Source organism: Eurosta solidaginis, chromosome 5 (genome assembly GCF_040869045.1).
Source record: "Eurosta solidaginis isolate ZX-2024a chromosome 5, ASM4086904v1, whole genome shotgun sequence".
NCBI classification, from domain to species: domain Eukaryota; kingdom Metazoa; phylum Arthropoda; class Insecta; order Diptera; family Tephritidae; genus Eurosta; species Eurosta solidaginis.
The window spans coordinates 113,430,567-113,443,726 of NC_090323.1; the positions used below are offsets into that span (position 1 = coordinate 113,430,567).

At 33.8% G+C, this 13,160-nt stretch overlaps 1 protein-coding gene across 1 annotated transcript in view; it reads right to left on the reverse strand.

Moving 5' to 3' along the window:
* Nucleotides 1–6,559: 6,559 nt before the first annotated feature.
* The window catches only part of LOC137254256 (clavesin-2), a gene marked incomplete at its 5' end in the record, with an annotated part of 360,972 nt that continues 354,371 nt past the window's right edge, over nt 6,560–13,160 (reverse strand). The window contains one exon of the mRNA XM_067791947.1: nt 6,560–7,733. Coding sequence (XP_067648048.1) covers nt 7,479–7,733 — 255 coding nt within the window. The remainder of the gene's footprint in view (nt 7,734–13,160) is intronic.

The window sequence follows — 13,160 nt, forward strand, 5'->3', positions numbered from 1 at the left end:
TTTTATTCGTCGTTCCGTCACTTCTGCGTCGCAGTTACTATGCGCAGTCGCTGCGCGCTTCGTATTTCGTTGCAAGAAAATAAGGATGACTTGCCATTTTGCATGTACTCACATGCGCTGCCACAAAATCATACGCTTTTTAATTTTTTATTCGTGGCAAGTGGATTCTGATCCCACTCTGAAACGGTAGGCACACAAATGTTTTCGCGATATCACAATTAATTTTAATGGTTAAAGTTCTAAAAGTTACATGAAAAATATTTGAGTTTAATAAAATAAATGAAAAGTATGAAGGCGTGATGTACTTCTCGTTCGTTATCCGAATTATTAATAATTTCTTCCTCTTTTTCGCAGTTGGGGTAGCGTTGCCGGTTGGTGTGATATCGGCAAGGTTGTCGCCGCTCACAAGCAGGATAGCCTAGTGGTTGGTGCTACAGCAGTTTCACCGTGTGATTCGCGGTTCGAATATCGGTGAAACCTTTGGTAACATTACGAAAATGCCCGATGATTATTACGTGGCGGTTTTCGTAATGGTACTATCGCAATATGCCAGTAAATATTTCTTTCCTTTCGGTTTCTCGTAAAAACATAATAATTGAATATTCAGTTATTATAATACGGTGTTAAGCTAATGCATTCTTAAATATTAAGTATAAATTGAACACACCATTAAACAATCATAAATATGAAAAACTAAGCCCGAGTTTACAAGCTTCTTATTCGCAGCGAAAAAAGGACCTTTACAAAAACAAATCTACACAACACACAATTATATAGATACAGAATATCTCAATTGTGTTGTTAGTGTAAAAATGAGATAAACTCAAATAAACAAGAAAACAAATACAAGCAGGATAGTCTAGTGGTTAAGGCAACTGCAATTTGACCGTGTGATTGGCGGTTCGAATCTCGGTGAAACCTTTGATAACACTACGAAATTGCCCGATGATGACTACGTGGCGGTTTTTGAAATGGTACCATCGCAATATGCCAGTAAATGTTTCTTTTCGGTTTGTCTTAAAAACATAATAATGGAATATTCAATTATTATAATTGAATATTAAATTATTGTAAGCCGGTGTAAACCTCATGGACTCTTAAATCTTAAGTATAAATTGAACACAGCATTAAACAAACAAACAATTTTTTTTGCCAAAATTAATTTGCTTTTATTGTTTACAAGTAAAAATTTCCAATTAAAAAAAATAAGTTCACACCTTTTTTCAAGTACAACAACTTATGAAAATAATTGTATTATGCCAATGAGAAGTGTAAGAAATTTATTTTTTTCCGTAAAAAATCGTCAAAATAAATTGATTTTTATGAGTGCTGAAATGTTGCACAAATGAAACAAATTTATTTGATTCAAAAGTTGGCTACTTTCCAGCTTTTTTTATATGCAAATATATACACCTTTAAGTTTTCACAAAATTGGTTGGAAAATCTATTTACGTAAATTACTTTTATACTATGTACAAACACACACCAAATTGGCAACTTATTGCGTAATTAATCATATAATAAATTGTAATTATAAATTGCCAATTTAAAAAAAATTGCGTAATAAATTGTTTCAAACTGCAAATGCAACCTTGTAAAGTGTATTTATTGAGTAGATTTAAACGTCAGTTACGCATGGCTAAACTATATAGTTGGCTCATCTCATCAGCTGATTATATTTTTTTCATTTCACTGGAGTAGCGATTATGAAAAGAAGATGGCAAACTCAAAATGAAACCAAAACATTGAACAAATTTTCTTACAACACACAAAATTTTCAAAGTTTTATGTTTTCATTCCATTCCATTCGCCTAATACTACACGCACATTTTGAAAGTCTGAGCAAAGGTATGTTGTTGTTGTTGAGATAAGCCAACCAGCTATTAAATTACTATTGTGTAAGCTAAATTGAGTTGAACATAGTATTAATTAAACAGCAATTTATGTAAGTAATATTTGTATTCGTAGAAATCAGTAAACTACATACAAATAATTTGACGAGCGACACGTGAATACCGTTTATGTTTTTCCGAATTTATTTCAATACCGTATAAAATATTAGTTCGATATATTTAGTTCTTTTCAATCCACTTCCAACTTTCTGAAACTTCCAAGAACTCCAAAATCAATATCACTGGTTTCTGTATTTTTAGAGCTATTGGAATCAGTAGTTATTTCGATGCACATGTCGTCAAGGGATAATATCTCCGTTCGTTTCGTCAACAACTTTAATTTAAAATCTGAAATAATATCAGATATTGGAATTGTGCCACCATATTCCTGGGGAAGTATATCGGCTTTTATGGTTTCTTTCAATGACGCTATTGATTTATGGATCTATAAATATAAGAATATGTTAATTTAAATGAGAGATAATTAAAAATAAATTCCAAAAATATGTAAATATCGCCTTCGAAAGTGCAAAGTCGGCTATAAAGCATTGTATATTCATAGAACCGGAGTAACACTACATACTTTTGGACACCTGTCTAAGAACCCTCAACAGCTCGTCGAAATTGGAAAATCAGTTCTCTTATTTCTACTAATCGAGTCATAACCGTTAGAAACATAAGTGCAGAAGAGCTGCATAGCTAGATTTTAAATGCACTGGTTAACACTAGTTAGCATGCCAAACAGCGCTGCATATGTTTAAACAAAATTCGCTGCATAGAATCAGTGTTGGGTAACAAAAAACCCAAGCCATCACGAACAATCACAAAACGAAATGCCAAATAAGGAAACCTTTTTCTTTAGTTTCCGTAGTTGTACTCGTTGAAAATTAAAAATTGATATTCAAAACTTTCTTTTTGGATGTTAAACTGAGTTTAGACTACAAAATCAATAGTGAGTTGAAAAATATCGTTGACAACTTGACAAAAGTCGGTGCCATGTAGCTGCACATATGTCTACAAAACAATCAAGCAGCTGCAAAACTGCTGCACATTTATTTTAGTCCTTAAGAGCCAAAAATGGTTTTTTTCACACTTTTAAGAATATGGGCCAAAATTTGGCACCAATTTGAAACTGTTTACGTAATTTTTCAAACTTGTTTGTACCAAATTGAAAACCTCTCAACTTACTACAGTGTTTACTAATTCCATCCGGTTTTTTCTTTAAATAAAAGCCTAGAATTCTCTGGTTTAAAACTGAAACCAAGTTATGTGCTCTCATTTGAATGAAAACGGTTATAATAATAATAAAACCAACGGATAAATACCCTCCAAAGCCCGTCCAGCCAACACAAGGAGCGCATCCGCATGACCCACGGATTTTGTTTTTTCCGAGTTGTTGATAGGCGGAGGTTTGTTAAGCGTCGAGATCTACAACTGCTCAGCTACAGAATAAAAATCATCAGCTGAGTATTATACATAACACTTGGCAATAATACATATACTACAATGTAAAATAAGTGAACATTTTTAGTATATATATATAATATAGTATAATAAATACACTACAATGTAAAATAAGTGAACATTTTTAGTATATAAAGTTGTGTTGTATGTCTTGTGTTCTTCCAGTTGAGTTTCCATCTTGGATGTTATCTGTGTCGACATTTCTGACATACGCGTTTCTTGTGCTTCAATCTTCTATGTTATTTCTGACGATATTTCTGCATTATTTGTCTTCTGTTCTTCCAGTTGAGATGACCTTTGCGACGACATTGATGTTACTGTCTATGTTTGTGCAGATATTGCAGCCAAAATCATGTTCAAGTCTGTGCTCGTATCTGTCTGCGATGTTTCGTTTTCTCTTAAATTTTTGTTGTCTCGTCCCCATCAGGATGAAAGACATACTCGTCCACATCAATTCCGTGCTTGAAGTTCGATCTTATTGCCGGTTGTATTCAATCCACGGTTCTCCAACTCCTTTTTTAGTTGCTGGATCCTCAATTCACTCAACTTTGCCATGTGCAAATTGTATTCCCAATATTCGGAATTTATTCAACAATTCCTCTTCTGACACCAATTGTAACGAATTTACTGCAAATCCTCTTATTTGCAACCTTCTGCTAAGGTCAAATCACTAAACTGTTGAATAAATAACTCCACTATTCAATAATGCAAAATTGCCTTTATTAAAGCTCTTTACAATAACACTACAATTGATATTCAAAATAATACTGCTATTGCTCGACAGATAGCATGCTTAATCGAAACTGATTCCAGCGCCTCTACATTTGCTGCCTTTTATACTCTCTGATTTCTTCGTTCGCATCTTCTAGGCGCTTCCATTGCCAGAATCTACTAGTTGGCCATCAGCTATCAAATTTCTCAGCTGTCGCTACAATTGCACGATTTTATAGCTTCTCTCATTGCATACTTTGGAGAGTATCTCAGATATAGGCATGTGGTTGTGCGTTGCTTCTCAGCTACATATGTGTAGAAATAATGATTGATTCGTTTATGTAGATACATAATGACTGATTTATGGATGTGCATACATGGCGCTGCTTAGCATCGGCTTAGAGATGGCAGTACCCTTAGTCATAGTACAGGCCTACATGTAGGATATGTAGCAGCACGCACAAACACAGCCACGCTCACCTGATAAAATGCTTGTTATTGTTCGTTTGTTTTGTGGATGCTATTTGGCACCGTTTTACATCTTAGGTCCAAGAAAAGTTTAGTAGCTGCTAACGAAAACTGGATAACATTTTTATTGTAAAATTACAAAGAAATATCCTTACCTACTTTCAAACGAGCACTTAATTACATCTCTCTTTAAAATCCAAATGTTTTGGACAATGTTAATTAACAAATTGTGATACTTTATTGCCGGGAACGATGGCTAAAACATGACCAAACCGCTGGTGGAAGTATTAATAGACGCGTTTTTGCCTCGCTTCCAATAATTCGAATACTTTTTCGCCTTTGGACTATTGATAACAGGGCAAAACGCGTCTTTTCAATTCTCTTTCCACATTTTTGGACGGGTTATTGCCGTCGACCTCGGTTTTAAACTGTTTTTCGTGGAGAACTTTTGAACGGGTAGAAACCCTTAGCACCCGTGTTTGTATTCTTAATACTAGAATAACTGCGCGTCCTCAGCTACCCCAATTCAAGACTTTTGTATAATTTTCTGTAGGACCCATATAGGCGCACCACATTTTCATACTAAATTCGTTCAAAAAATTTACCATCACAGCAACCCATATCTGATATTCCGCTCCTTTTTTTGTTTCCCTGCTGCGCTTTCCACAACAGCAACCCTTGTAATTTTGACACTTCGTTCATTGTCAAATGCATGTTCCACGCAGGTTCCACTGAGTTCCACAATAGTTTGACACTGACCGAAGTGTCAAACGGCAGTGTGTTAGAAAGAGAAAGGAATTGTTTCCTTCTCATACATATCATACTTGTAAACCTGTACTATGCCCTTAGTGTTGCTAATATTCGTAACAATATGTTTTATTTATATAGCAATTTCAGATATAATCCAAGTAAAAAAACGGTCGTAGTACTAGTCAAAAGGCGGTCGTATTAACTTAAAAATACTCGTAAAGTTACAGGTATATAACTTAAAAAATGATGGACATTTGACAGTTAACGTGAATGGAAGAACAGTACAGCACTATAGTTTGTTTACATTTCGATAACCTAATACCGTATATGTGTGAGCAGCATGGACAATAGGGGGACTCATGAAAGCATATAAACTTATAAGGTGTAAAATTATATCCATTTACACACGCGGTTATATGAACGCACCTAGTAATACTCTTGATAAACTTGATTGTTTATCAGCTGTATTATTGCCAAACAAAATTTTTTTGATTGTTATACAAATTAAAAAATGTCAAGATTAAGTGAAAAATCAAAACTAAAACGCCTTTACTTGCTGATGCTGGAGATTTCTGATGAAAATGCCTGCTGTAATGTCTGCAAGGTTGCATTTCTTTGAGTTTACCGCGTTTACACAATGAAATGTGCGCGTAAATTTATACAAATTGTGTAAATGATTTTTCATACAAAATTTGACAGCTCGTTTACGCACTAGATAACTTTATACGTTTACACACTTTATAAGGCATTTATACGGTTACATGAGTCCCCCTATTAAGTATAAATTGAACACACCATTAAACAAACATAAATATGAAAAACTAAGCCCGAGTTTACACAGCTTCTTATTCGCAGCGAAAAAAGGACCTTTACAAAAACAAATCTACACAACACACAATTATATAGATACAGAATATCTCAGTTGTGTTGTTAGTGTAAAAATGAGATAAACTCAAATAAGCAAGAAAACAAATACAAGCAGGATAGTCTAGTGGTTAAGGCAACTGCAATTTGACCGTGTGATTCGCGGTTCGAATCTCGGTGAAACCTTTGATAACATTACGAAATTGCCCGAAGATGACTACGTGGCGGTTTTTGAAATGGTACCATCGCAATATGCCAGTAAATGTTTCTTTTCGGTTTCTCTTAAAAACATAATAATTGAATATTCAATTATTGTAAGCCGGTGTTAACCTCATGTACTCTTAAATCTTAAGTATAAATTGAACACAGCATTAAACAAACAAACAATTTTTTTGCCAAAATTAATTTGCTTTTATTGTTTACAAGTAAAAATTTCCAAAAAAAAAAAAATAAGTTCACACCTTTTTCAAGTACAACAACTTATGAAAATAATTGTATTATGCCAATGAGAAGAGTAAATTTTTTTTTTTTTCGTAAAAAATCGTCAAAATAAATTGATTTTTATGAGTGCTGAAATGTTGCACAAATGAAACAAATTTATTTGATTCAAAAGTTGGCTACTTTCCAGCTTTGTTATATGCAAATATATACACCTTTAAGTTTTCAAAAAATTGATTGGAAAATCTATTTACGTAAATGACTTGTATGCTATGTACAAACACACACCAAATTGGCAACTTATTGCGTAATTAATCATATAATAAATTGTAATAATAAATTGCCAATTTAAAAAAAATTCCGTAATAAATTATTTCAAACTGCAAATGCAACCTTGTAAAGTGTATTTATTGAGTAGATTTAAACGTCAGTTACGCATGGCTAAACTATATAGTTGGCTCATCTCATCAGCTGATTATATTTTTTTCATTTCATTGGAGTAGCGATTATGAAAAGAAGATGGCAAACTCAAAATGAAACCAAAACATTCAACACATTTTCTTACAACACACAAAATTTTCAAAGTTTTATGTTTTCATTCCATTCCATTCGCCTAATACTACACGCACATTTTGAAAGTCTGAGCAAAGGTATGTTGTTGTTGTTGAGATAATCCAACCAGCTATCAAATTACTATTGTGTAAGCTAAATTCAGTTGAACATAGTATTAATTGAACAGCAATTTATGTAAGTAATATTTGTATTCGTAGAAATCAGTAAACTACATACAAATAATTTGACGAGCGACACGTGAATACCGAATACCGTTTATGTTTTTCCGAATTTATTTCAATACCGTATAAAATATTAGTTCGATATATTTAGTTCTTTTCAATCCACTTCCAACTTTCTGAAACTTCCAACAACTCCAAATTCAATATCATTGATTTCTGTATTTTTAGAGCTATTGGAATCAGTAGTTATTTCGATGCACATGTCGTCAAGGGATAATATCTCCGTTCGTTTCGTCAACAACTTTAATTTAAAATCTGAAATAATGTCAGATATTGGAATTGTGCCACCATATTCCTGGGGAAGTATATCCGGTTTTATGGTTTCTTTCAATGACGCTATTGATTTATGGATCTATAAATATAAGAATATGTTAATTTTAGTGAGAGGTAATTAAAAATAAATTCCAAAAATATGTAAATATCGCCTTCGAAAGTGCAAAATCGGCTATAAAGCATTGTCTATTCATAGAACCGGAGTAACACTACATACTTTTGGACACCTGTCTAAGAACCCTCAACAGCTTGTCGAAATTGGAAAAGCAGTTCTTTTATTTCTACTAATCGAGTCATAACCGTTAGAAACATAAGTGCAGAAGTGCTGCACAGCTAGATTTTAAATGCACTGGTTAACACAAGTTAAACTCATGAGTCGCTGCATGCCAAACAGCGCTGCATATGTTTAAACAAAATTCGCTGCATAGAATCAGTGTTGGGTAACAAAAAACCCAAGCCATCACCAACAAAACGAAATGCCAAATAAGGAAACCTTTTTCTTTAGTTTCCGTAGTTTTACTCGTTGAAAATTAAAAATTGATATTCAAAGCTCTCTTTTTGGATTTGAAAACAGATTTTAGACTACAAAATAGTGAGTTGAAAAATATCGTTGAAAACTTGACATAAGTCGGTGCCATGTAGCTGCACATATGTCTAGAAAACAATCAAGCAGCTGCAAAACTGCTGCACATTTATTTTAGTCCTTAAGATCCAAAAATGGTTTTTTTCACACTTTTAAGAATATGGGCCAAAATTTGGCACCAATTTGAAACTGTTTACGTAATTTTTCAAACTTGTTTGTACCAAATTGAAAACCTCTCAACTTACTACAGCGTTTACTAATTCCATCCGATTTTTTCTTTAAAGAAAAGTCTAGAATTCTATGGTTTAAAACTGAAACCAAGTTATGTGCTCTCATTTGAACGAAAACTGGTATAATAATAATAATAAAACCAACGGATAAATACCCACCAAAGCCCGTCCAGCCAACACAAGGAGCGCATCCGCATGACCCACGGATTTTGTTTTTTCCGAGTTGTTGATAGGCGGAGGTTTGTTAAGCGTCGAGATCTACAACTGCTCAGCTACAAAATAAAAATCATCAGCTGAGTATTATACATAACAGTTGGAAATAATACATATACTACAATGTAAAATAAGTGAACATTTTTAGTATATATATATAATATAGTATAATACATACACTACAATGTAGAATAAGTCAACATTTTTAGTATATAAAGTTTTTTTATTTATTTTGTTACGAGTTAAGTTAGGATAAGACAGTTTTCGTTATAGTAAAAATGAATCCGTTATATCAAATGAGTTCGAATGAGAGTTAAAATCATGACAAGGGCACCGAAAAGGTTCATTTAATTCGAAATTAGTTCTGCACTGCCTGCCTTGACGTTCGTGGTTTGACATTGAAGTTTATTTCGTTCAAAAGACAGGGGCTAGAAATCAGTCCATTCAGTAGTTTTGCCATGAATAATACGCCTAGCAATTCTATACGTATTGCGAGAGTTGGAAGATTGATTAGCTTTAACCGACTAGTATAAGATGGAAGATTATACGCAGAGTCCCAAAGAAAATTATTTAAAGAAAAAGGTAAAAATTGCTTCTGTATTGACTTTAGTCTATCTGCATGAACTTGATATCGCGAGTTCCACACTATTGATCCGTACTCTAGTATCGGTCTAACTAATGTGGTAAAAAGGGCCTTAGTTATATAAGGGTCACTAAATTCTTTAGACCATAATTTCACTAGTGATAGAACACCTCTAGCCTTATTGACAGTATCCATAATATGAAGGTTGAAACTAAGTCTAGCATCCATCGTGACTCCCAAGTCAATAAAATAATTTACTGATACAAGCCAAAAATTATTAATTACGTAAGAGGCTGCTGGCAAAGATATTCGAGAAAGGGACATGAATTTATATTTATTGAGGTTCAGCTGCATTGAGTTTGCGTTGCACTACCCAACAAAGCAGTTTAAACCCGGTTGAAGCAAGGCACGTTATTCAATAGACGCGTAGGAACTAAAACGTTTTACATCATCAGCATACATTAAAAATTTGGAATATTTTTATATCATTAATAAAAAGATGTCTTTAGTAAATAGCAAGAACAGAATTGGACCGAGATGAATACCCTGTGGGACGCCAGAGGGAACATTAATGACATTTGAAAGAGTATTGTTAAAAATTACCTTTTGCGATCTACCGCAGAGATACGAAGAGATCGACTGGGTGAGACCAGGTTGGAAGCCTAGTCGATCAAGCTTGTGGATAAGCAAGGAGTTTGAAACTTTATCAAATCCTTTACTGAAATCAGTGTAAATAACATCGATGTGATGTTTTTCTCTAAATCCATTATAAACATGAGATGTGAATTCAAGTAGGTTGGTAATGCGTCTTTGTAATTTGCCTTTACAGAATCCGTTTTGGGAATCTGCAATCAACGTAGAAATGGAAAATATTAGCTGATTAGTAACACTGGCTTCAAATACCTTTGGGATGACAGACAATTTTGCAATTCCTCGATAATTTTCTACACATGACCTGCTGCCGTTTTTTGTGAAGGAGTATGAGAAATGAATCCTTCCAAGCAGCAAGAAAAACACCATGCTTTGGGGACATATTGAATATATCAGTTAGGGGCTGATAAATGTGTTCAGCGCATTTTTAAAGAAAACATGAGGGAATTGTAAGAATCCTTCAAAGACGTTAAATGTGAAAAAACCTGCTCTGGAGATATTTCTGGAATATTAATTGCGTTAAGTGAGTTGAGTTGGTACAGGTATTCAATAGACAAAGAAATTAATTCAGCTTTCAGATTGCAAGTTATTTTCCTTTTCATCGTACAGAGATAGGTATTGTAACACTTTTTATTTAATTCAAAATATTTATGACGCAATATTGAGTACTTCAAGTAGTCGGAGTGTGAACCTGTCTTACTGTACAGCTTGAAGGAAAGCGATTTTTTATTTTGTAAAGATTTATTACCATATTTGGATTATTTCAATGGAAACACGTTTACGCTTAGGTACGTGTCATTTCAGAATAATGATGGTATTGAAGTCAGAAACGTTGTTGTCAATATCTGCACCATTTTTAGGCCAAACTACTGTAGATAAAATTTGGTTGAGTTTATTAAATTTAGCCTTCGCGAAGTGGTAATGTAACTCCGAGAACTTTGTTTCAATTCTTAAACTATTTCCAGGGAAGGATGGTAAGGGTCTTCAGGTACAGTAAGAGGTTCAACAAATACCAAATCAAGGAAACTCCCGAACATGTTTGCAAAATTCATTTAATTCGGCTAAAAAGCCGTTGCTGGACAATTTTGAGAAAACCAGTACAATATCATTGTCAGATATGGTCCAATATACATGCGGAAGATTAAAGTCACCCCAGACAATTATCGAATCAATGGGCTTCAACATGGAGTTGATAGCTTTCAGCAACAAAATATGATTCATGTACACCGAGGGATCAGAAGATGGTGGGATATAGCAGATGGCAATATAGGTAAAACCTATTCTCAGCTGGATTGTAATGCACTTAAATTCTGTAGCTTCTTTAGCAGGTAAATTAACCTCAGCGGAAAGTACAGAAGAATGTACCGCGTGCAATACTCCACCTCCAACCCTGTTCAAGGGGTTATTTCTATGTAGTTGGTAATCATTGCAAAGAATCCCCGAAGTAAATATATGAGGCTTTAGCCAAGTTTCAGTAAAAGCAATGATATTGCAAGTACAGTTAAACTATTTCAAGTACAGTTCAGTTAGTTTCGTGTTTAGACCTCATCCATTTTGATTTTATTTTTATTGTTATGAGGAACGTGAGGAAGATTAGGAATATTAACGTTATGTTCTAATTCACGTACAAAAGCACCGGGCTGCCAAAATGAATTATTTAAAATGGTTTCAAAGTGCTGCGCGGATACGTCAATCCTAAATGACGAAATGTCTCTAGGATAATTAAAATTAAATTTACGAATAGTCACGTTTTCGGATTTAAGTTTATTTATGATGTACGACTTCAGGTCCTCTTCTGTAGTGACTCTGTTGAATCGGGGCACGAAAATCGACTTCTTAATAGGGACAGTAATCAATCTACTAGCCGGCGGTTCAGACTCCGTAGAGTGGTTGTGTGGAACCTGGTTCCTTTTTGTGGAGGGTACAGTAGAAACAGTTGCAGCAGCCTTCGATGTCGAAGGTTAAACTGCTGAGGGACTCGGTGAGGACAGATTTATCACTTCAACAGTTGGGAGTGGAAGAACTGGAGGTAGAGGAACTTTGGGAACGGCATCCAGTCGGACCAGTCGGAGCTCTAAGGGAAACATCGATAGACCTACGATATATAATGCATAAACTTGTCGGACATAGCGGAAATCTCTCTACTTATTTCAGAGGACCCATATCGGGCTTGCTTGAAAACCTTGAAAAATCAATTTCGGTGCACCTACGTTTCAAACAAGTCCAACGCACTCCCTTATCGTTATCATTAAGTGCGTCAACCATTCCTGCTGACAAACCGGTGCACTTCATATGGGCAATCCCATCGCAAAGGCAGCATGCCACGAAGGGATGCGATTCACTTTTTACTAAGCAGTTTGGATATAGACAAGACATTTTTAATAAACTTAAAGAGGGTGATGAAGAAATATATATATAAATGCTACAGAAAGCCGAGAATTATTAAAATAAGAAAAGTGTGGTTATTAATTTGAAAGATAACACAAGGGATTATACAGAAAAACTAAAACTGTTTGAAAGTAGCTGTAAAAAAGGGATACGGTGTATGAGCAGTTTGACCCTACCAACCATGAGTGGATAAAAATTTGGGTAATCATATACTGGCGCTGCTCAAAAAATTTGATAATAAGTTGGATAATTTTGTTCGGCGGGGCGCCGATATTATCCATGGTGGAATGGGATATTTCGTGTATGTGTGAGCTGTCAGTCTGCAACTACTGCATACTTTCAGTTGCAAATGACAGCCTTGAACGTCAATGTGCAGTGTTACCAGACCGTCCTTTAAAACATCCAAAAACCGATTTCCTAATACCTAAAAATCCCACATGCTCCAAAAATTTCCATAAAACTACTCCAAAGTTTTTATTCACTTTTTAATGTTTCATACTTTCTATTATTATTTTTTTTAATTTACAAATCTTTCTATTATTATTTTTTTTAATTTACAAATTTCATATAAATTTCATATAATTTACATTTTTAATAAAAAATTTAAATAAAATAGCAATAGAATAAAATGAGCTAAAATTTAAAACGATAAAAAAGTAACATAAAATAAATTAAAATAAATTGAATGAAATAAAATAAAAATAAAAAAAAATTTAATTATAGTAAATAAATAAAAATAAAACAAAATGAAATAAAATAAAATAAAAAAGTAAAAGAACGGAAATTAACTGAAACAAAGAAATTTGAAACTATTTCAAATTAAACGGAATGAAATGAAATGATATGGAAAAGAAACAA